Source organism: Citrus clementina, unplaced genomic scaffold (genome assembly GCF_000493195.1).
Source record: "Citrus clementina cultivar Clemenules unplaced genomic scaffold, Citrus_clementina_v1.0 scaffold_1, whole genome shotgun sequence".
NCBI classification, from domain to species: domain Eukaryota; kingdom Viridiplantae; phylum Streptophyta; class Magnoliopsida; order Sapindales; family Rutaceae; genus Citrus; species Citrus x clementina.
The window spans coordinates 7,353,036-7,379,024 of NW_006263303.1; the positions used below are offsets into that span (position 1 = coordinate 7,353,036).

General features: G+C 32.9%; 1 protein-coding gene across 3 annotated transcripts; it reads left to right on the forward strand.

The window, feature by feature from the left end:
- The first annotated feature begins 6,673 nt into the window (after positions 1–6,673).
- Positions 6,674–16,002, forward strand: LOC18055430 (golgin candidate 1). 3 transcript variants are annotated; one of them, XM_024177635.1, is made up of 20 exons: positions 6,674–7,018; positions 7,849–7,929; positions 8,713–8,762; positions 8,859–9,527; positions 10,195–10,272; positions 10,392–10,595; positions 11,053–11,109; positions 11,216–11,290; positions 11,372–11,443; positions 12,287–12,349; positions 12,447–12,545; positions 12,955–13,026; positions 13,197–13,265; positions 13,949–13,996; positions 14,082–14,177; positions 14,300–14,376; positions 14,874–14,931; positions 15,017–15,115; positions 15,227–15,271; positions 15,453–16,002. In XM_024177635.1, exons 1-20 carry the CDS (start codon positions 6,991–6,993, stop codon positions 15,522–15,524), a joined length of 2,112 nt encoding a protein of 703 aa, XP_024033403.1. In that variant the 5' UTR covers positions 6,674–6,990; the 3' UTR covers positions 15,525–16,002. The 3 variants fall into 3 exon arrangements, with proteins under 3 accessions (XP_024033403.1, XP_024033402.1, XP_006451270.1); XM_024177634.1 differs by having other exon boundaries at positions 6,675–7,018; positions 12,949–13,026; XM_006451207.2 differs by having other exon boundaries at positions 6,675–7,018; positions 12,949–13,026; positions 14,886–14,931.
- Positions 16,003–25,989: the final 9,987 nt, after the last annotated feature.

Genomic DNA, 25,989 nt, shown 5'->3' on the forward strand with positions numbered 1-25,989 from the left:
AATCATTTTGGTTTTGAATTTTGTTATCGCTTTATTTACTAGGGACTAGCAATAAGCTGGTTGGGGGGTGTGTTGAGTGTTAGAAAATGTATATTTATAAAGGAGAAAATCGTCATTTTACACTACAAGTTTTACTAACACCTTTACTTTTATGAATTTAACCTTCTTTTGATTTAATTCCGTGTGTTTTATTTTAATTAAGTATTTTATGTATTTTAGGAGCATCATAGTCATTTCACAATAAACGAGAGATCGGATGGCAAAACGGACATCACTTTTGAACTCAGGACGGTCGAAAACCTTAGGAGGAGCATAAAAGGAAAAATGGCACTGTTCACATGTACGGTACTATTCACATGTACGATACTGTATACGTTACTGTTCACGACACTGTTCACATAGACGGACGATGACATGGCATTGACCGATGATGTGGCATTGACTGATGAGGTGTCACGATCCTGTTGGGCTAAAATTCTTATGTACTGTTGATGGTGACGTGGCAGCATATCAATGGATGAAAAATCTCACATACGGTACATGCATCACACAGGATTATTTTCAACCAAACCGTGTTACTGTTCATCCGCGTGGTCAAACCGCGTACTGTTGACTGATGACGTGGCGCAATCCTGAGCGTCCAAACTGTTTTTAATCCGATGGCCATGATTTACTCCATGTATCTATAAAAAGGGGGCCTCTCCCCCCTAATTTGATACCTCTGAATCCATTTTTGGACTCTGTTTTCTGTAATTCTCTCTCCATCTTGTATTTTCTTCGTATTTTAATAAATTCCCATTTTGCCCCTAGTTCAATTATGAGTGGCTAATTTTCTTTCAAGCTTGGGTTGAAGGTGAAGTCTCAACATGTGTCATGGGCTTTATTTGGTAAATTTATTTTCTCTTCCCCTCTAGTTTTTGTGGATGTTTTGACTCCTCGTCGACAAATAATACTAATCTTGTCTAGTACAACCTTGGTTTCACCGGCCCTCTAGTACAAGGTTATTATTATTTGGCACGATAAGCCCTTAGCACCATATTGATTAGAGCGTGGTTCATGATGTGTGGATTCCCCCCTTATGATTTAATTGGTATTAATAAGGAATATTTAGCCCATGATGCATGTTGATACGAATCCAGATACCCAAGTACGTCATTTCAATAGATTTCTCTTCAATTTATTCTCGCCATTGCAAGTCCAATTTTAGAATTTATTATCGCCATTTCAATTCTAATTTTAGGATAATTTAAATCACTTCCACCACAATTCCAACCACCCATTTACAAAATTAATTCTATATATAATTAAAATCCACCTCCTCGTGGGATCGACACTCGTCACCATTAGTCTATACTACAATAGATTCGTGCGCTTGCGAGTACATTAAAATTTGCACAACATAAATATGACACTAAAGTCTTTTATAAATCTCCTATAAAATCCTGCATGTCCTAAAAATGAACAGATTTCTCTAATTGTCTTTGGCGAGGGTAATTTTGAAATGACTTCAACTTTAACTTTGTCAACTTCAATTCCTTTTGAATACACAACATGGCCCAAGACAATTTCAGAAATGGTCATGAAATGACATTTTTTTCAATTTAAAACTAGTCCTTTTTCTTTGCACCTTTTCAAAACTCTTTTTAGATTATCAAAACATGTCACTAAAAATGCTAAGCATGCACTTTTGAAATGTTGCAGGAGCATTACAAAGTCTAAAATGTATTCTCCTAAATGCAAATGTTCCAAATGGGCATGTGAATGTGGTATTTTCCTGATCTTCTAAGGTTATAAGGATTTGATAATAATCAGAGTAGCCATCAAGAAAGCAGTAGTAGGGATGTCCGGCTACTCTTTCGAGAATTTGGTCTAAAAATGAAAAAGGAAAATGATCTTTTCCAGTGGCATCATTTAATTTTCTGTAATCAATGCATATGCGCCAACTAGATGGAATTCGTGTTGGGATTGGTTTACCTTTTTTTATTTTTTACAACGGTTATTCTAAATTTCTTTGGTACTATTTGTGTTAGACTTACCTATTTACTATCAGAGATATGATAGATAATTCCTACATTTAGTAGTGTAAGGACCTCATTCTTTACACTTATTTCATATGAGGGTTTAATCTTCTTTGTAGTTGACATGTTATTTTGGCATTTTCCTCTAAGTGTATTCGAGGCGTGATGGCCTCCTGACCATCGCCTACATGATTGCCCACTTTTTTTTGTTATTACATCTCCTCAATAATGCTTTCCAAATGGCTCCAGTAATTCTTCTTTGTTCTCACTTCCAATTTCAATTCCATCTTTATTCCTAAAAAAATATTTATAAGATAAAAATTAACATATTGCGAATTAATTTAATATAAAATTATATTTTGGGAGTATTAAGATAATTTAGAAATAATAAGCGCATTAATCGACACAATAAGTAAAAATAATAATTTTATCCTTATTAAATATATACACTTTAGTGTCAATCAACCTGCCAATTAAAATTTAATTATTGAGTCTAATGGTTATTTTAAAAGTCCAAATCCATGTCCACCAAGTCCAAAAGTCGAACGAATAAGGAAAATTTCAAAAATTCAAGTTCCAATTCGGTTCGAGGACTAATTTGAAAAATGTTTTGGGCTAAAATGAAATTTTTCACAAATTTTATCGGTAGTATTAAAATTTCAAGAGAAGAGGTGTGCTAACTAAAATTTTGCAAAAAAAATAAAATAAAATAAAATAACGGATAAAGAAAGTAACGACAAAAAAAGTAATAAAATAAAGACAAACTGACACCAAATTTAGAAAACTCCGAGGCAACGGCGCCAAAAATTTGACACGAGTCAAAAGTGTTATTATTCCTAAGTATAAGAGTGCCTAACAATAATATAATATAGTGAGTCGGAGTCGAACCACATGAAATTTAAAATTTAGTAGTCAATTTGTTAAATAAAAAAAATTAATTGTTGGAAAAGAAATTACTAGGAATCAAATTAAAATTATAATAAGGTTACGAGATCCACTTTCAATATTCAAACTATAGTTTTAATACTCTCTCATTTTTTATATTTTGCCTAACTTTTACCTGTTAATTATTATATCATTTAATTCTTAACTAAGTATGTGTGCGAATAAATATGGAATGAAGCACGTAATGTGCCATAATTGTATTAATGTGTCGATATTACGTTAAAATATCATACAGATCTAAGAAAATTTATGAATTAACATGACATAAAAATAACCAGAAAAGAATAAAAGAAACTTAAAACTCACTTGAAAAAGTAATAAATTTAATAATTTGAAACCTTGAGCTTCACCTTTCACCTTAGCTTAGTAAAATTAGCCACTCATATTGAAAGAAAACAAAACAGTCTTTTTATTTGACAAACTTTTGAAATAAAATACAAAGAAATTGATTACACCAGAAAACAAGAAAAGAAAGAAAGAACTCTCTCAGCTTCACTCTGTTTTCTCTCCTCGGCTCGTCTACAGCTCTCTGCCTTGTCGCTTGCATCCTCTTGCCTTTTATAAGCAAGGGATGCATCGTTTCTTTTATTTTTTATTTTTATTTTATTTTATATTAAATATATATATTTATTGAAAAGTGTGATGGCTCGGTGGCAACCTGGCCACTTGACCATCACGAGCAACCAAAGCATGGTTACTCACCTTCTATTCCTTATTTTTTAAATTCTTTTATTAATTACATCACGAGCAACCTCGGCTCCAGTAATTCTTCTTTGTGCCTGCTTTCAGTTCCAACTCCTCTTTATTCTTGAAATATATCTACAATATAAAATTAAATTATTACAAAATTACAAATTAATTTAGGGAGTCTCTAAGTTACATTTAATGTAACATACACAACTCATCTCAACCACATGAATTGCGGGTCCCATAATTTTATGTGGTTGAGATGAATTGTGTAAGTTACATTGAATGTAACTTAGCACTTGCCATTAATTTAATATAAATATATTTGGAGAGTGTTAAAATAATTTAAGAATAATGAGCGCATTAGTCGACACAATAAGTGAAAAATTAAAATTTTATCCTTATTGAATATACACTTTTTAGTGTCAATCATTAGATCCTAGGCGTAAAATGTTACTGATTAACTTTTTATTTCCTAAAGTATATCGAGAAAGAGCTGAATATGAAATTAAAAGAGTGCGTAAGTTATTTGTTGATTTAGAACAATAGTATGAAGTAAAGTATCCATGAAATTCAAATGGGGCTTAATGGTTCTGCTAATTCTGAAGATGCTACAGCAAAGAAATCTATTATGTTAGACTTGGACTTGAATAAAATGGCTAACGAGTAGGCATCATTCGGAAATGAGAACTCACAAAATGATCATTCCAAAACAGAATTAGAACTTCATCTTAAAGAAAATACTTTGCCTTTAGTTAGTCAATTTGATATTTTATCATGGTGAAAGAATAATTAAGGCAATATCCTATACTTGCAAAGATTGTGAGAGATTTTTTGGTCGTTCATGTATCAATAGTTGCTTCTAAGTCCTCTTTTAGCATTGAGGTAGACATTTGAGTCCTCATCACAGTATACTTTATCCTGTTGGAGGTTGAGTTGTAGGGAATGGCAAATGTAGAGAAATACAACAATAATGGTGGAACTTTATTATGTAAAGTAATGTGTTTACAACTAACTCTGTATGTAGGAAGAAACTGCAGAAATTTTGTGTGCTTCAAGGCACGTTACAAATGTCGCTTTCCTTAAGACGTTATTTGCCCCCACCAATTGAGTGATGCACATGGGTTAAGCAAATACGCCTCCAAGATACAATGAAGCACTTGTTTGTTTGCTTGAGTTGTGCATCGACGAAAGCAAACCAGAATACTCTTGAATGTTGCAAGCCTGCTAAGAAACAATATATTGTTCCTGCAGAAAACAATATATTGGAATGTGAATGCACAAAAGAAATGGGTGTTTTGTGTTGAAATCCGGACTAGAAAGGAATGCTAAGAAAAGAGTGGTGTAGGATCATTCATTTCATGTCTAAATGGCTTAAACATGACCTCTATTTATAGATATATTTGTGCCCCCTCATTTGGGTTGTCATCTTTCATGATACCCCTTCATTCATGGCCATTGGATTTAGATTTGATTTTAATCAATGGTCCAAATTGAATCATCACCATTTCAAATGAAATGTCACCATGAAATGATGCATCTCTAAGTGAAATGTTGTCATGAAAAGTTATATCATTTAGTAAAGAGATACATTTTTCTACAAGACACAATTAAATGGACATGTCCTTACAACAAGACATCATTTAATTAGACATGTCTTTAGTGAAAGGTACCTTTTCTATAAGGCACAATTAATAGGACATGTCTTTACCATAAGATACATTCATGTCCTTACAACAAGACATCATTTAATTAGACATGTCTTTAGTGAAAGATACATTTTCTATAAGGCACAATTAATAGGACATGTCTTTACCATAAGATACATTTATTATTGAAAATGTTCCAACATATCCATCTATAGTGGAGGCATTGGTGTGTACTCAAAATTAGTTTTGGATTGCTCAATACCTAAAAGATATAGAAAACTTATTTATTAGAATCAAAATAAATTTGTTATAGTATTTCTATTATCAATTTAGCACTAACTGGTTGTTTTGTTCCTTGTATTTGTGATTTATGCATGTATTTTAGATGGAATTTTAAAGAAAGCAATACTTTCTGCAAAACACTTGATTGATGAAAGTTTGATGAGTGAGCTGTGAATGATAGTTAAATGAAAAAGAATAAAAAATGACGAAGAATATAGTATTTGGGCTTGGAACTGGAAATGCCAAATCCGAACCCGGATCTGAATTTTACCATCCCTATTTATGCCTTACAGCCATTTCACAAATACATTAATCAAGACATCAAACCAAGATAATCTTGTTTTAAAAGAGTTTGCAAAAAATAGTAATGAGAACTTCTTATTAATTTATTTGAATAATTTTTTCTTAAAAAAACCATTTCTAATTTTTTTTTATATAAGAATCAATTATACACTTAATATAATTATATATATATATCTTATAAAAATCTAAAATTATCCTTATTAATTAAGAACTAAAATTATTAACTTTAAAGAAATTATTATTATTATTACTACTAATTATATTGAGATAATAAATTAAAAATAAAATTAATAATATAAAATATTTATTTTCGTTATCAATTATTATCTATACACAATAAATAAATATTATATAAATATAAATAAATTTTTTGCAACCAATGATTCTTATAATACAACTAATATCAATTATTTAAAAAATTATAATATTTCCAAACTGGCCTTAAGACAATGTGCTATGAGAGATGACTTAGGATGCATTTGGGATTAAGGTTGAGCAGCTGTAACTTAAAAGCTACAACACTAAAGTATTTAGTAAACACTAACTGTTGTACCTTGAAAGCTGTTTTAATATAATTTTTTACTTGTATGATAAAAAATCTATTATATCTTTAATAATTTTATCAAAATTACTATTTAAATTTTATATTTATTATATATTATTAATTTTTATTTTATAATTATAATTTTTTTACGCAATTGTACCTTCGCCTCAATTCCAAACGCAGTTCTAGCTGACAAATTATTTATTTGTTAAAGAGGGCATTTCCATTGCCAAAGATCGCTATTTGGACGGTCCAGATTAGCGAAACATTTTTATACCGTAATCTCGTCAGTCGCAAAACAGCTCTAATTTCATCAGTTTAACTTATAACGCAACCTCCCTTAAGTAACCGGTGTCTGATTGATACATTTTACGTACCAAATCGAAAATAAATCTTTTTTTTTAATCGAAATTAGCTTTTGATCTAAGCATTGAATCAAAATCGACCTGATTTCAGCTACTCTCCTTTGAACCGACATCTTCCGATAATCTCACTCGCCGGTGCATGGACGCTTCGTTGATCCTCATCTTCTAGGGCACTAATTTCATCAGATTCACAGTCAATGGCTTCGTGGCTCAAAGCCGCTGAAGGTCTGCAAATTAAATTCAATTCGACTTTCATTTCTTTTAGTATTTTCGTTTGTTTTTTTAAAGTTATTTTGAAGTCTGATCTGTTTATGAAATTTTGGTTATCTGTTGTCTGAATGTTCGATTATAATATAGTATGATTGGAAAGTATGTCAATAACGAATGCTAGGTTTGTTTTAGATTACATAGTTGGAATGTGCTTAGCTACTATCGAATGCAATGTTAGTGCTGAAATGACAACAAACAAAGAAATTTGCAGCAGCTGCTTACCATATGACTAGTTGGATTTCTATGATAGCGAGCCATGTCAGTTTTATTCTATGCTATGAGAAATTTTGTTGCACTTAATGAAAGACATAACTTCTGCCACTCTTTAGCTTCAATTTATAAAAGTATTGAGCTATTTTTTTTTCCCTTTTACATGTAGATACTGTTTATCAATGGCAAAGTGTGCCTATTTAATTTGTGCTCTGATGGTATCTCAAATTTTGAGTTGAATGGTGGATGTTATTACGTACAAATTCTCTTTATAAAATGTTTACTTAAGATATGGCTCAAGTGTCCCTCTTTTATCCCCATTATTGTTTTATTCTTTCTTTTTGTTTTTGCTCATTGTCTTTTCATATAGAGCCTGAGATCAATTTTTTTTTTAATAGTCTAATGGCAACTCAATTCTCTCCCTATCTATGTACACGGGATTCGAACCTCAGATCTCTTGTTTGCACTCAAGAGATTTTACCAATTGAACTAACTGGCTACTACACGTAGTTTTATTTTTTATTTTGTAAAGTTTTAGTTCAATATTATTAATCATTGTGTTTTTCTGGGATCAGATTTGTTTGAAGTTGTAGATCGAAGGGCGAAGCTGGTTGTTAATGAATTGGCAGATGAGCAATCTGATTTCCAGACACCAGGTATCAATAATATATTTCTAGGACATTTTTTTAAACATACTTTTTGATGGAAAATAATGGTTTGGTATCTAGACTTTGAATTGAACTCCAACTTTTAATTCATGGTTGCATCAATTCGGTGTATGTTGACTTGGAGTACTGAACAGGAGCAGCACTAACAGTCTGTTGTTGCAGACTTGCAGTCTGCCATAGAGAACTTGTAATGAAGATCTCAATTGTGGTTGTTCACTTAGGTGTAAAAATGATTCTCAAGAGCTTCAACTGCTTGAGACTTAGAAGTGATGGAGATCGTTGTTCTTTTGATGTCCATTTGACTTTTTAGGTTACTTCTTAGATTTGAATAAATATCCATGGGTCGGATGAGACCAGTTTAGCAAAGTTATATATGGTCGTTTCACATCTGTATGGTTAAGTTATGTTTAATTTCCTGAAAAAATTTCAAATTTTTCAATAAGGCCAAGTTAATGCTGTCTTTCGAAGTTAAAATAATAATAATTGATCCTTCCAGTGGAGGTGAGAAAGTATAATTATAATGTTTGGAAGGGGTGGGAACTTAGATCCTAGGAATTTTATTTAGTGACTAAGTGAAAACTGGGATTCTGCGTTTGAATATGAAGTCTGAGATAAACAATGGACCTTGTCTGTCTTTCTTATTGTGGAATTAGATCATCAACGTAGAAAAGTTTTTATTTCTGTATCACCCAAAAACGAAATTCCTTGAATTTCTTCACCGAATATAAATTGTGTTAATGTGAACTCCTTTTTTCCTTTTTAATTGATAAGCTTCCAATGGGCAAGGATCTCAAGCAAAGAAGATAAAGTCAAGGATAAAGGTAGCTAGCATATTTTTTAGTAGCAGTGTAGTTTTTAGTATATTCATGTTGATTACCTGGATCTATGTGCGTTAACTTACACATAGGCTGCTGCAGGCTCAAAGGAGACACTCTGCGGACGAATCCCTTAAAATAAATGATACTGCAAGGGAGCAAGCTAATACACAAGCTTCACCAGTAGATGTGACACCTAATAAAGATACGGCTACGCTTGCAGTTGAAAAGGAAACAATAACTACTGGTAAGACTCAGAAGAATGGTGAGCAGCAGCAGACTAATGAGAGAGATGCCCCCAGCATTCCCTTAACAGAGCAATCTAAGGATATGTCTAAACATGATGCTGATCAAGTAGAAATCCCTGAAACTTTTACCGATTTGGACACTGCTACTCCAAATGGTGAGATTCTTAATGAGAATGATTCAGATGTTCATTTAAATCATCCTCCTTCACCATTGCCTCCCAAAGAAATGGGGATTGTCAATGAAGACCGTATAGATGATGCTGGCCAAATTACCAAATCAGCAGATGCTGATGCGCCGTTGAAGATTGATAGTAAGATTCAAGCTGTCGATCCTCCTGTTAATAGTGAAAGTTCATTGAAGGATGCTGATGTTAAAGTTGAAACTCTTTCCAATAAGAGGAAGCAACAAGCTCTTAAAGCTGATGATCCACCTACAAAAGAACAGGACCAACTTGATGAGGCTCAAGGGTTGCTCAAAACTACAATTTCCACTGGTCAGTCAAAAGAGGCTAGGTTGGCTCGGGTAAGCTCTCTGAATTTGTTGAGATTTTTATAACAGGAGAATATGGAGAATGCGCTGTATGTTGCAAAGAATAATAATCTACCTGGGCTGTTTTTAGGATAGGAAGTCTACTGTCTGACCAGTGGGGGTTTGATGATTGTAGAACAGCTGGCATAAGTATGTAATCTCCCATATGTACCTTTTACTTTTTAGGAACTGAAGGATACTAAGATAGATTCATACTAGGACAGATATCACTATTTAATTTGTCTCTGTTATTTCGTTAGGATCCATTTGATTCACTCTTTTTTAGTTTGCTGTTAACAGATCAAGTAGATTTGATGTGGATTTTTCCTCTCTCCAACCCAGTAGGCTGAAAATTCTAAAACAATTTGACTTTTCTTTTTTCATTTTTCTCTCTGCATTGATCACTCTTGATCTGTTTCCTTCTCCTTTATGTTAAAAGATGCTGTTCAGTCTATTCATCATGTACAAGAAACTCAAAAAAATTGGAATGACCTTGTTTGAAGGATATTTTGTAGAGCAATTACTTCTCCTAAAAGTGTCAACTCAGACGTAACAGACTTATTCCTCAAATGAAACAAACTAGAGCCTTCCATGTTTTCCATTGCTTTGACAATTTTGCTTTTTGGATGCTTTTTTAATCTTTTATTTCATCAATGCCTAGGTTTGTGCTGGACTCTCATCTCGTCTACAAGAGTACAAATCTGAAAATGCACAACTAGAGGAACTTCTTGTTGCGGAGGTAAATTTTCAGCCATGTTTCTTACTAATTGAGTGAACATTCAAGTGCAGTTATTTGTTCATGTCACTAATTCTATTGTAGAAATGTTTCTTTTAATCCTAAAAATGCCACGTTCACAGAGAGAGCTGAGTAGATCATATGAGGCTCGCATAAAACAGCTAGAGCAAGAATTATCTGTATATAAAACTGAGGTAACGAAGGTGGAGTCAAACCTGGCTGAGGCTTTGGCAGCAAAGAACTCTGAAATTGAGACACTCGTCAGTTCTATAGATGCACTTAAGAAACAGGCTGCTTTATCTGAAGGAAATTTGGCTTCACTTCAGGTTGGCCACGTTCCTATTTCAGCAATTGATGCATGATCTTGTTTTCCTTTTTCTTTGGATTGCTGAATTCAATGTGAAGTGACAGTCTCCATCAGATTGCCATTGTCTGCATTATACATCACTTTCAAATAGCTCATTGATACTATGAATCTGAGATTTAGAGTTGACATTAACTAAGAGTTCCTTTTTCCTCATTTTAAGATGTGTTCGAATTATTAATAACTTTATATCATTGTGGATGCCAGCTAGTTTGGTTGGTAAAACCTCTTGGGTTAAAACGGGATTCGATTCCCACTTGCATGAGTGGGGAGGACATATAATAACCAGTTGTGTAATGCTTTAAATAAAAAAAGAACACTAATCTATATCTCAAATTACATTTATTTATTTTTACTTGAATTTTTATTTACTGATGTGTAGGTTTTGACATTTTACAAACTTGATTGTTTTTCATTAGATGAACATGGAATCCATTATGAGAAATAGAGAGTTAACAGAGACTAGGATGATACAGGTAAATTGCTTGTTTTTTCTTGTAGCATCTTTTGCCATTGACATTTCCTTTAACATATTATTTCTAATATGAGATTTATCTGAGCATGGATATCCTTCTTTACTAGGCTTTACGGGAGGAGCTTGCCTCTGTAGAAAGGAGAGCAGAAGAAGAGCGTGCAGCACATAATGCTACCAAAATGGTTCATACGTTGCACAAATTGTTTATGTATTGTCTTCCTAGTTGTTTCTTCACTTTATGACAGTATCTATACAATAAACAGGCTGCTATGGAAAGGGAAGTGGAATTGGAACATAGAGCTGCTGAGGCATCAATGGCCCTTGCTAGGATACAGGTAATGTGAGGACATATCATGTTCCAACTCATCTCAAAATGTGAATAATTTAGTAGTGAATATGCATGTGATGTCTATATGTTTATTGAATAGTTTACCATCTTTATCAATGTTAGGCCCTTGAGCTTTTTATCCATAGATATTTTTGGACACAATTTTATTAAATGCAATGTGGGTGGAAGTTAATGTTGACTATTCCCTTTTCGAGAAGATTAGATTGACTGTTTAACATCAAAATTTACTAGGTTTCTTTTGGAGAAACCGTCATATGCAGTACATGTACATTTTTTTTCCATCAGGCTCTTAAATATGCATAAAATTCTCTCTTGTCATAGTTCAGTTATCAGCATACATATGCTGTTAAGATTGTAAATGTTGTAGGATTCATCTGCTCTCAGTTCATAAAACTAATGTTCTCGATGCATTTAAATACAAGTAACCATGAGTTGAATTACCTGAAAAATCCTACCAGACCTGTTTTGTGAGTGTATATACTCTTCTGACTTGATAAGGTTGTTAATTATTATTTAGTTCAGATTTGTGCCTGTTGCCCTGTTAGTACCAAGCCGGTTAAGTGCTTATTCATTAGCACAATCTTCAGTCTAAGGATCAGATTATGAATACGCCATCAATTTTTGCTTCCACTCTGTTTCCATTCAACATATTTAGCACTCTATTAACATGTTTATTGAATGTTTTTAAAATTTTGGGATTTTCAGAATACTAGGATAATTTGGAAAATGATGTTTTAACTTTCTTCGGTAGAACAGAAAGCCTTTCTCATAGTGTGACCTTATTGTATATAATGCTTTATTGAATGTTGGTAAATACTTCCATATCCAGAGAATTGCAGATGAGAGGACAGCCAAGGCTGGGGAGCTTGAGCAGAAAGTGGCTATGCTTGAGGTATGGAGACTCGTGGTTAATAATCTTTTCATGTACAATGCTGTTTCTATCAAAGGGTTGAATCAGCAGTTTTAAAATTCCTGAACTATGAGATCAGGTTGAATGTGCAACTTTACAACAAGAACTACAAGATATGGAAGCTCGTCTTAAGCGTGGACAAAAGAAGTCCCCTGAAGAAGCAAATCAAGCAATTCAGGTAAAGATTGTAAGGTTGTACATCTTGCATTTGTGGTTTTGATTTTGATGTTTCCAGGTAGATGTTACCTTGGGTGCTTAATTAACTATAATTCATTCTGCCTAATTTGAAGATGTTCACCTGGTTCCTTAGTTTATGCATAATGTCTATTATTTCTGATCTGACGTTCTTTCTGGAAATTCGTATTATTAGAAATCAGAATTTGTCATATTTGAACTTCAACCTTCAATATGCTATTTGTAATCATTGGTATATTGAAACCTAACTTTAGTTCAGCAGTTTAAAATATGCTCTTATTAGTCTTTTGTACAGTAGTACCAACAGAGGTATCAATTATAATGTGCTGCAATCCTTCTTATCATCCATATAATCACATATAATCACAAAAGTTTTAAATATTTAGATGCAGGCATGGCAGGATGAAGTGGAACGTGCACGTCAGGGTCAGAGAGATGCTGAAAACAAGCTTTCTTCTTTGGAGGCAAGTGCTAGTTGCTTGTTCCAATTGAGTTGTCACTAATCCCCTGAATAATAGAGTAATAAGTCCTGAGAATATATACTAATATTCATGAAGATTTTCATGGCAGAGGTTTCTTTGAACTAATAATAAGTTTTTATCTGTACGTGAACTTTTTGTTTGTGTATTTTCAGGCTGAAGTGCAAAAAATGAGAGTTGAAATGGCGGCCATGAAGAGGGATGCTGAGCATTATTCACGTGAGGTGACCTCTTTGGTTTATTCAGCCCATTGCTTATGTATTTTCCCCTTGTTGATATAACAATTCTTGGATTAGGAGAACCAACAACCTTGAATCTGTGGTTACAGTTTGGTGGGTGTCAATACTTGTAATATCTAAAAAAAAAAACCTGCCTATGCTAAGAACCCCATTTAGTATATCCTTTTGGGATCCACCAAAGAAGTTAGATTGACTCACATCCTTAACATTTTTTTTTAATAACTCTATTGGTTAGCGCGCCCCCCCCCCCCCCCCCCCCCCCCCCCCCCAACAAAAAAGAAAAGGGCGGAAGAAAAAAAACCTTCCAGATTTGCAGAAGGCAGAGGTTGTCTGATCACGAGTAGATAATATTAAAATTCTTTATATTCCTCAGTACATATGTTGTAATTGAATGATAGAAAAAAAGGACATTGCTTTCTCAAAGTGGCTGATTCAACTAAAGTAGAAATTATTTTGTAGTTTTTATATCATAAAAGGAAATTTTTAATATCAAGTGACTAGTATCTTCTCTCTCTCTCTCTCTCTCTATATATATATATATATACATATATGAATGAGGTTCAGTTTTGTGTCTTTGATTGTTTAACTGAAGCATGATCTCTTATCCACTTTGTTATACATTTTACTGAAGCGTAATGAACTGATTGATTATATCTGCCTTTCAACAGGAACATATGGAACTAGAGAAACGCTACCGTGAGCTAACAGATCTTTTGGTAATGTAAACTGAAAATTTCTTATCCACTTGATATACCTTTATGTTTAAACTTCTGCACCATCTAATTCACAACTATGATGCAGTACTACAAGCAAACACAGCTTGAAACCATGGCCAGTGAAAAGGCTGCTGCAGAATTTCAGTTGGAGAAGGAAATGAATCGTCTTCAAGAAGTACAGGTCTGTCAACGTGTACTTCATTCTACTCCAATAGAAGTAGTCATCTATATTCTTCATTAACATTTTATATTTTATGATCCCAATCCTTGTTTCTCATAATATATCACTTTAATCCTGATCAGTCAGAGGCAGAGAGAAGTAGAGTTTCTCGTCGATCATGGTCATCTTGGGAAGAAGATGCTGAAATGAAGAGTCTTGAGTATGTTAAAATCCATTTTTTTATTGCAATAATTCCATGTTGGTGTCAGTAACTCTTCTGAAATATATAGGTTGGAAGCAATGTAGAAGTATGACTTAGTGTTAGTCAATGAACTCAACTAAGCAGATGCTTAAGCAATAGTGCACTGCCACTTGGGATCAGCTTTACATATTCTGATTATAATGCCAATGAATTGGAGTTGGGTTTAGTCATGGCTTTTCCTCATCTTGAACTTAGTCATCTATTTTAGCTACCTCACGGACTGTTATGTACATTTGCATCTTATTGCAGTTTTGGGAACTCCCATCTGTATTTGAAGTTTCATATTTTAAGTTATTAAATTTGATATCAAACCGAATCAAAATGCCACCACTCACCCATTCCCACATCCTCTGGCCTAAAATTTTTAACATTCATTAGTTTCAGTGTATGTATATTGGGGCTTTATCTCAATCTATTTCATGTATACCATCTTCAATGAATATTTTCTTATATAGAAATAATGGCAGGCCTCTCCCATTGCATCATCGTCACATTGCTGGGGCAAGTGTGCAGGTATCTCTGCTTTCATATCTCATATCTCATATCTCAGTTGCCATATCACTTTTCTTTAACTTGATACTTCAACCTGCTCATGCAGCTGCAAAAGGCAGCAAAACTTCTGGATTCAGGGGCTGTAAGGGCCACACGATTTCTTTGGCGCTACCCAATAGCACGAATCATTTTGCTTTTCTACCTTGTAAGAATCGTTCACGATGTTTATACATATTTCATTACAAATAAATTATATGAAAGAATACAAATTGCTTGATAAAGTTGTTTGATAACCTTTACAAGAAATCATTTGCAGGTATTTGTACATCTCTTCTTGATGTATTTGTTGCACCGTCTTCAGGTACGTTTGTCTGGCTATTTGTTGGACTGTTGTAGGGGTTGGTTTGTTATTTAGTGGTCAACTGTGAATCAGAAACCGTCTTAGTTTGTTTGAATGAAACATAGCGTCATAAGCAGATTGAAGATGCTTGGGTATACATAATTTTATGTTATGTCAACTCCGTGTGCTTTGCTCCATGCAGGAACAAGCAGATAATTTTGCTGCAAGAGAAGTTGCTGAATCTATGGGTCTCACCACCTCTAACTTACCATGATTGGGCGGCTCCTCAGGGTGCTGTAGCTTTCTGAATGATTGATTTCGTGTCTGCAAGGGCATGTGTTCAAGTTTTCAACAAACACATACGGCTTAAAAAATGCTTTCAAATTGTAAAAATTACAGAAGATGAAAACCTATTTACAGTCCTCATTATATCAGAATCCCCAGAGGAAATAGTCAATCCTGGGGAAACTGATGCGGCTGAGAAATAGTCAACTGAATTCAGGTGACGGTACAAATTCAGTTGTATGGCTTATCTAGGAGCTCAATGCCAATGCCCATATGCTGTTTATTAACATTTTCTGGTGATTAGTTTGATCTTTTTTTTTCCCTTTTTTTTTTTTTTTTGAATTTTGGGGTCACTGAAATGACAACTGAAAATGAGACTACTCCCAAAAAATATTGTAAAATTGTAGACCTTTATACTTTGAATAATCATGAATGGAATATTCTTTTATTTATAAATGGATTTGCTACATTATTGGGTTTCCTTATGTCAAATTAACGAGCGGTGTCAGGGGTTTAGTCTTATGTACAACCTAAAATTAATCAATTTTTATGTTAGAAAAATTACATTTACCTTTCAAAAGAAATGTCAATCTTCACATTTCAAATTTTAGACTGAGGCCTTGGCAATTTAGTTGGATAATACTGTTATAATTTACTAGTTAAGTTAATTTTGTTTCATATGTATATGATAAAAAAAGTTATATTATGTTATTGTCACTAAAATTATTATTTAAAAATTATATCTACTCTACATTATTAATAACTATGTTATAATTATATTTTACTTTTCTCACGATATATTTAAGCCACAAAATTAACTTAATTTGATAATTAAGACATGACTTCAAAGACGTTTTATAATAAAATTTTATTATAAAACGTCTTTGAAGTCATGTCTTAATTATCAAATTAAGTTAATTTTGTGGCTTAAATATATCGTTGAGAAAAGTAAAATATAAAATAATAAGCAATAGGAGCAGCCACTTTCATAGTCGATTCATTAGGGTCATCACCTTCTACCCAATTAGTGAAAATATACACTGTTTTCTTCGCCAGTTAAGCCTTACGGTTATGGGACTTTCTAAATAAAACAACAATCGTAGTTTGTCAACCTCTCACAAGACCACCGAGATTTTCAACGGATCCTGCCGGTCCATCTGTGTTTGGGCGCAACATGGGCCCACAAGAGTACGGCTCACGTCCGTACAGGCACGTGGCACTGCATGGCTCCCTTTATTTGGGCATGTGGGCCATGCTTGGGCACGGCATGGCCCCATCGTGCCGACCCACTAGGCACACCAAAATTCAATTTTTTACTTATTAATTTTTTTGTCATACAAAAGATAAAAAAATAGCATACAAATTTCAAATTTTATATTGTATTGTAAAATATAAATTTCTAATTTCACATTTATTTCTTTAAAATTAATACATTCTCACATTGATAAATGTATTAAATGAGTTAATTTAAATTTAATTGAATGAATTTACATTTTAAATGATGAATGATTTAATCATTATTAATAATTTAAAGCACAAATAGAAATATTACTCAATTAAATAAAATATAATATTATTGAGAGATCAATAAAATTTATTTTTATGAGATAAAAGCTTCAAATTACACATAAAATAAAATAAGGTGTAATTTGCATTACTATAATTTACAGCACATCCCAACTAGGTTGGCACCTACTGAATTATCTATAATTTACATTTTCCAACCATTTCAGACATTAAAATTATTTATAAATTTTAATCCTCATCTTCATTGTCATCAACTTCAACACGAGCATTGTCGTCATCGTTGTCAGCATTTGTATCACAATCAATTGTAACTAGTTCCATATTCAAAAATGACATCTCCTTAACTAATTCATTATGTCTACATTGTTATGTACGACGATCTACAGCCTCCCAATCTTGAAGACACATCAAACGGTTTAATGTTTTTTCGGCTAAATTTGATCGACGGTCATTTAACACTCTACTAATTGTACTAAAAGTATACTTCGAAGCTACACTTGAGACTAGAGGAGTTAGTAAATCACGGGCCATTATACATAACACAGGAAATATGGTGACCTTTTCTTTTTAAAGTGCCAAAACATCTATTTTTAAAAATCGTGTATTTAATATCTCTTGAAACTTAAACTATTTTTGTAGTTCATTTTCAACAATGTAACTATCACTTGTACCACTACTAATTGGGGCCTTACCTTTTCGGATCAAACGCATTGCTACATTTTCAAATCGAACAGGAGCTGCTTCAAATAGTGTTGATTGTGATCTATTCGAGCTCAATCCATATTTTAGTTCATAACCATAAAAAAATATATTTTATTACTGTTAAATACTCACTCATACTAGTATCAAGTGTTATGTCCAAGTTTTCAACTATCCCTTTAACTAAAGCTTGTGTTCCATGTAGACTAAACTCAGGATTTATAAGAGATGCATAAACAAACAAATGTGAAATATTTTCCCAATATTTCTCTTTCATTTTTTCACATGCATTTGCATGATATACATCATTTTTGTGCTAGGCTAAAACATCACTATTATTATATAAATGACTAAACACTTTAGATAAATATGGTTCATAAATTGTTGAACATGCAAGAGTGGCATCGTAGAACGGCATCGTAGAACACTTTCAAAAAATTCAAATATTGAAATGTAATATTCCAATCATAAGCAATAGTACTACCCTCACCTAACTTATAATTAACATTAGTAAAGGCATTGATGTAATCTTCATAAAAAGCTAACATCAAATATGTGGAGCTCCAACGAATTTTAATATTAAGTTTGAATTTTTTCTTTTTCAATCCATAAAGGGGCAATGTGTTCTTATAAAATTCTTGATATTTAGAAGGTGATTTCAATATGCGTATTACTTCTCTAATTTTAGAGAGACTGCCACTCATAAATTCTAAACCATCTTTAGCAATCAAATTAATAATATGATAAAAATATCTAATATGAAAAAATTGTGAACCACATGCGAGTGTAACATTGCACAAAAAAGAGTTCACAGAAACATCATTTGCAAAAGCATTATCAAGTGTTATATTAAAAATTTTGTCAATAACATTATATTCTCGAAAAATATCCAAAATAGCATTAAAAATCTGAGCTCTAGTATGAGGGTAATCTAACTCACGAAATGATAGCAATTTTTTCTCCAAATTCCAATTTTCATTAATGAAATGCGATGTCACCCAAATATAACCCATATTATTACGTCCAATAATCAGAAGTAACAAAAATAATACCTTTAAAATAAAAAAAAATTGAAACCAAATTCATTTTCTTTTTTGCATAAACATTCTCCATATCATGTTTTATTGTATTTCTAGGAAATCTTCTAAATTGAGGTTGAGCGTACCTTGTCGTATAATGTTTAAAGTGCATGTCCTATGAAAATAGCAACGGTTGTTCAACAGCTGCCATGTATGGTGCCAAACCAGTTCGGTTCTCCTTGTGAATATATAAAAATGGCCTCATCTTCCCTCCCCCCCAGATCCATGTTGTGAAAGCTCACTTTGTCGTGGGTCTTTTGCACGACACTTATCGAAATGGTGCTTGAGATGTTCGGTGCCACCATTAGACTTGCAAGACAAAGAACTATGACAAAATGAGAAATGCTAAAGGTCGAGAAAGCTGAGAGAACACTGAGAGAAACGGCAGCTTGTGCTGCCGTTTCGTTCTCTCAGCTCCCCCCAACATGACTAAGGGAAATTTGGCCCCCCACGTGAAAAAAAAAAAAAAACACTCCCTTTTATTAGTTTTTTCTTGTCTTTCAAGACACTTTCTTAAATGGTCAACAAAAAGCTGCCGTTTGGCCCCACACTCAAGTCACTTTTGCCAAGTGAAATCTGGCCCCCCACGTGAAAGTCACTAGTCCCCAAAGCTCACTCCGACTCATGACCAAGCAAAGCTAAGTTTTCTCTCCTTGCTCGTTCACTTCTTTGCTCATCACAAGCCATTACTTCAGCTCATCCAATCAGTGGCCATTACTTCAGCTCGTTCATTTCTCGATCTAGATTTTGAAGCAACACCCAGTTGGTAATTATCTCAGCTTAAAGAATAATTTTTTATTTTTTATTATTTTTTGTTATATCATAATAATAGAAATGTACCTGCATTTTACTGATTAAATGATAATGTGTTTAATTTAGAATTTTTTAGAATTCTTTTTATTTAAATTATGTGTTTGATTTAGAATTTTTTAATTTAAATTTTGTTTGAACATAGAATTTTTTTTAATTTAAATTGTGTTCGATTTATAATTTATTTAATTTAAATTTTTAGAACTTTAATGGATTAAATTATTGCTGGATGGTGTTTGGAAAAATTTATAATAATTTATTCTTAATTTAAATTTTGTTTCCACATTGAATTTTTTAATTTAAATTGTGTTTGATTTATCATTTTTTTATTTAAATTTTTAGAAATTTAATGGATTAAATTATTGCTGGATGATGTTTGTATAAATTGAGCTTACATTTAGCTTAAAACGAATATTAATTATTTTGTAGAAATGGATAATTTGGAACATGAAGATGGAGTCGAAGATGCACAATCGAAAAAATATGAGTCGACTCTTGGGATGTTATTTGATAGTCATGAGGAAATGTGGCAATTTTACAAAGCATATGGTAAACAAGAAGGGCTTCATGTTAAGAAGCTAACTAGTAAGAAAGGGAGCGATGGAATTATAAGGTACGTGACGTTTGCATGTGGTCGTAGTGGCAAGTCAGAAAGTAAATATACTGATGTGCTGAAGCCAAAACCTATTGCAAAAACTGGTTGTGATGCTAGAATTGGAGGTTGTGTAAATGAAGATGGAAAATGGATTCTTCGAACTTTAAACCTTGAACACAATCATGGATTGAGTTCGGACAAAGCTAGATATTTTTTTTGTAACCACAACATTAGTGCAAGTGCAAGAAAGTGTATTGAAATGAATGATTGTGCACGAATTAACATTGCCAGAAATTTTAATTCTATTGTTGTTGAAGCTGGTGGATATGAAAACGTGTCATTTCTAGAAAAAGATTGTAGAAATCTTGTTGACAAAGGTAGGCGATTACAGCTTGGAGAATGAGATGTTATGGCAATTCTAAAGTACTTCTAGAACAAGTAAGCAGAATGCAATGGTTTTTTTTTCAGTATTGATTTGGATGAGCATGATCGATTAAGGAATGTATTTTGGGCAGATCGGAGGAGTATGGCTGCTTACAAATATTTTGGAGATGTCATCACATTTGACACCACATATCTTACCAACATGCATGACATGCCATTCGCTCTTTTTGTCGGAGTTAATCATCATGATCAGTCTATTTTGTTAGGATGCGGATTAATTTCACAAGGATACCGAGACATTTACGTGATTATTTGAGGCGTGGCTATCATGCATGTCTAATTCTCCTCCCATTGGTATCATTACAGACCAAGACAAAGCAATGCAAAAGGCAATCGCAAATGTTTTTCCTACGACTAGGCATCGATGGTGTTTGTGGCATATAATGAAGAAGGTACCTGAGAAGTTAGGAGCTTTTAAAGAATATGAAGGTATTATTTCTTCGTTACTTTCTGCTGTTTATGATTCATTGAGTCTGAATGTGTTTGATGAAGCTTGGCATGACATGATGACTGTGTATAATTTATGGGATAATGTTTGGTTGAACGGTTTATATGAGGAGCAGTATTGTTGGGTTCTATGTTATTTGAACGACTACTTTTGGGCAGGAATGTCAACAACTCAATGAAGTGAAAGCATAAATGCATTTTTTGATGGATTTGTTAACGCAAAAATAAATTTGAAGCAGTTTGTGAAGCAGTACGAAAATGCGTTGAGAAGGAAAGTTGAATTAGAATGGCAAGCAGATAAAAAGTGTTTCAGTAAAAAAACTCCTTGTGTATCAAGATATGAGATAGAAAAGCAAGTTGAAAAGGTGTATACTATTTCTAAGTTTAAAGAATTCCAACAAGAATTTACTGCACTGATGTATTGTGACACAATTAATTGTATGGGATCAATAAATGAAATCAGTGAATCATTTGGACAAGGTAAGAAAAAAAGCTTTTAGGTTGTTTTTGAAGAAGTCACGGGTGAAGTTAACTGTATCGGTTCAAAGTTTCAATTTAGGGGAATTCTTTGTAGACATGCCCTTATAGTGTTGATACGTAACGGTGTTAAAGTACTTCCGGAAATGTACATTTTGGCAAGGTGGAGAAGAGATGTGAGGAGATCCTACAGCAAGGTGAAAGTTAGTTACGATATGTAGCATTTGTCAATTCAGTAGGAGAGATATGACAAAATATGTAATGCTTTCAGTGAGGTTGCAAACATAGTTGTTGATGATGAAAGTAGTTACAAATCTGTATTGGATTGGATTAATAAGGCACTGAAAGACCTGCCCAAGCAAATTCAGTGTGCAAGTGTTGAAACAACTATTTCACCAACGACTGGTATAGGTGAAGGAAGTTGCAACAGCAACAATATTGAACATGTAATCAATGATCCAGGGGCAATTCACCGTAAAGGTCGCCCTCCTTGCTTGAGGAAGCAATCTATAATTCGAAAGAAATCGACCCAAAAGAAAAAAACTGCAGAAAAAAATAAGGTTGGTTGATTTTTTATGTTAAATTTTTATTAATTTTTTTGTTGAATGTTTATGTTAAATTGGTTGTTATAATTTATAGGATTTAGAAGAAGATGCACCATTATCTTATCAAGTGCCTAATGAATTCTTTACACAGCAGAACAACGTGGGCGTGGTAAGTTTGTGAATTTTTATGTTAAACTTTTCTTTTATTTTGAATATACATAACTAACAATATTGTTGAACATATATAGACATCACAGGAATAAAGTGTTGTTAATACAAATCTCAACCAATACAAGACTTCAGGCTACTATAATGTAATAATGTAATTCGTGAAGAAATTGTAATTTTTAATTTTTAATGTCGATTATACATATATAATTTTTTCATTTGTGTAGGTACCTATATACCCAACCCAAGGTGGTGTGCATAATATTTATCAACTATTTCCTTATAATTGGCAACAAGTAAGCTTTTATCTAAAAATCGCAATTTGTTAGTGCACACTTATATTTTTTAATTTCTAAAATCTCATATCAGGTTTTAAATTTTTATGTATTACAGCAAGCACTCCCGTTGTATGCTTTGCAACCACATTATCCTTCTCATTCGATGACGTACGAAGGATCTGGAAGTGCAAGTTTCTAACATTTGCTACATCAACAACATAATGAAGACAACAATGGATGTGATTGATGTTTGAATTTGGTTAAATCGAACTAATTACAATGATGAACATGTAATTGCACAATCGTAGTTTTTTTTTCTATAACTGTTGTTGGTCTAGTAGCTTTTTTCTAAATTGCTTCTTGACAAGTGAACCAACAATAATGGAGTAGTTGTTGTGATTTGAATCATAGATAGATCTTTATGGAGTAGTTGTTGTTGCCATTAAGTACGGGCAGGTATAGACAATTTCAAGGATTTGTTTGTTGTGATTTGAATCATAGATGGATCTTGTAGTTTGGCCATCTTGCTTTTTGTTTGCAATAATTCGACTAATTCAATTCAATTTAATGCTGGGTGGTACTAATGGTTCGTCATCATATACTTAGTGTGTCTGGATAATGTTGGTATCTTTAAACTTTATTTACAAATGATATTCTTATATGGAAAATCTTGAACATTGTTTTCTGGAGTGTGTATCATTGCTTAGCTGAGTTAATTCTTTCATTTTCAATCTTTATTATTATTATTTTTAATATTGAGTTCCATGAGGATATTATATGCAATTTTCCATGACATAAATCAATACAATAATAGCAATAAAAAACTTATAACAACAACTTGAATCTTATATTTAGAGGGACAATACAATTATATATGTCTACAAACCATACAAAATAAATAATTGTACAAATTAAAACAATTTATAAATAAAACTTTAATATAAAGCATAACACAATAATCATAAACATTTTAATGAAATAGTAATTCGGTCCATATTTACTTCGAAGTTGCGTATGCTCAAGTTCTTTATGCAACAATTGAAATTTATTGGATAAGCGCTCAATTTCCAATGTCAACTTCCTAACTTCTTCCACTAACAAGTCAATTTTCTCATCACTAAACTTACGATCTTCTGTCCATTAAAAGTTTTTACATACTCTACATTTTCAAAATTTGCGATTTAGATTTTTTGTAGTATGTGATGTGAACAACTCCATTTGGCCACCACATTCATTGCATATTTGCAGTGAATTTCGACTTTCATTTGTGCTAGATGACATTGTCAATTACACTACTTTAACTGCCACAAAAAACAAAAAATTATTACCAACAAAATTATTTTCAAACTTAATCCAACAATTTTCATCAAATTATTACTAGCAAAATTTTCAACATGTGCAATACATATACCAACAAACAATTTTCACCAAGTAGTTACCAACAAAAACTTATACCCAACCGGCAATTTTGACCAAATAATTATTTACAAAATTATCAACAATTATCCAAAAATAATTATCAAAAAGTAATTCTCGAAATAATTATCAAAAAGTAATTCCCAACAACATAATCACTCTTATTTAAATTACCAAACAAAATTACCAACAATTATCATAAATTAATTATTAAAATAATTATCAACAATACAATTACGAAAATAATTCCCAACAAAATAATCACTCCACAAAATAATTACCAAACATAATTACCAACAATTATCATAAATTAATTATTAAAATAATTATCAACAATACAATTACCAAAATAATTCCCAACAAAATAATCACTCCACAAAATAATTACCAAACAAAATTACCAACAATTATCATAAATTAATTATTAAAATAATTATCAACAATACAATTACCAAAATAATTCCCAACAAAATAATTACCAAACATAATTACCAACAATTATCATAAATTAATTATTAAAATAATTATCAACAATACAATTACCAAAATAATTCCCAACAAAATAATCACTCCACAAAATAATTACCAAATATAATTACCAACAATTAGCATAAATTAATTATTAAAATAATTATCAACAATACAATTACCAAAATAATTCCCAACAATTAATCACTCAACAAAATAATTACCAAACAAAATTACCAACAATTATCATAAATTAATTATCAAAAAATAATTACCAACTAAACGGAGAAAGTGACCACCGACCACCGATCACCGACAACAGCGACCACCGATTAGATCTGGATCAAGAGAAGGCGGAGACGAAGCTGGGGAGATGGAGACGAAGCTGTTGTAACGTCGGGAAGGCTGAGACGAAGCTGCTACTGGAGTGAGAGGAAAAACGGAGCGAGAGGAAAAACGGAGTGAGAGGGGGGGAGTGAGTGAGAGGAAAAACGTAGCGAGAGGGGGGGGGGGGGGGAGGGAGTGAGAGGAAACTCGTTTTCAACCACCGACAGCTGCGACCACTGATTAGATCTGGAGCGAGAGAAGATGGAGAAGAAGATGGGGAGATAGACGGAGATGAAGCTGCTGTAATGTCGGGAAGGCTGAGACGAAGCGAGTTGCTGCTGGAGTGAACAAAAAGAAAATGAGTTGGAGTTCATGTGGGAGTGCTGGAGAAGGAGTTGAAAATAGAAAGGAAAAGGAGTTGAAAGGGAGTGCTGGAACGGCTGGAATGGATCTGTGAAAGCGAAGAAGGAAAATGATTTGAAAGGGAGTGTTGGAACGGATCTGTGAAAGCGGGTGGAAGAAGGAAAAGGATTTAAAAGGGAGTGCTGGAACGAATCTGTGAAAGCGAGTGGAAGAAGGAAAATGATTTGAAAGGGAGTGCTTTTTCACATGGGGGACAGATTTCTCTTAGTCACGTGGGGGTGGGGGGAAAGGTGAGAGAACGTGCTGCTGTTTCTCTCAGGGTTCTCTCAAGGTTCCTGATGTTTAGCAGCACTCATGACAAAATACACAAAACGCAATTTCTTCTTTTTTGTCCTTGGAATTTACTCCTTCGTTAATTTTAAAATATTTCCAAACAATTGAAGTTTTTGCTCTTTTATTAGACTTTGAAGAAGTACTGACAGTAGTAGAAATAGATGCACATGAACTTTGGACACTTTGGACTTGAGATTCATTTAAACACTGATTATATTGATCCCCCATCATTTCTACATCTTGTCCCACTTGAACAAAATTAAAATTTGGATCAAGTTCATTATTTCTAGAATGAGCCATATGCTTTGTAATACCAAAAGATGAATTCAAGAATAAAAGAAAATGAGTTGAGAATGTGTGTTAGAAAACCGGTTCAATCGGATTTTAATATATATTGAAATTTGGCAATAGCTATAATTTATTGTAACGGCTAGAAGCTGCAAAAGACATAAAAAAGAAAGAGAGAGGGAGACGAAAT

What these genes read in the sequence shown, in the direction of transcription:
- LOC18055430 (XM_024177634.1), top strand. Translation starts at nt 6,991, where the DNA reads ATGGCTTCGTGGCTCAAAGCCGCTGAAG. An exon ending in TGGCCCTTGCTAGGATACAG is followed by an intron (nt 11,444 to 12,286) that starts GTAATGTGAGGA and finishes TTCCATATCCAG; the next exon opens with AGAATTGCAGATGAGAGGAC. An exon ending in ATTTGTTGCACCGTCTTCAG is followed by an intron (nt 15,272 to 15,452) that starts GTACGTTTGTCT and finishes TGCTCCATGCAG; the next exon opens with GAACAAGCAGATAATTTTGC.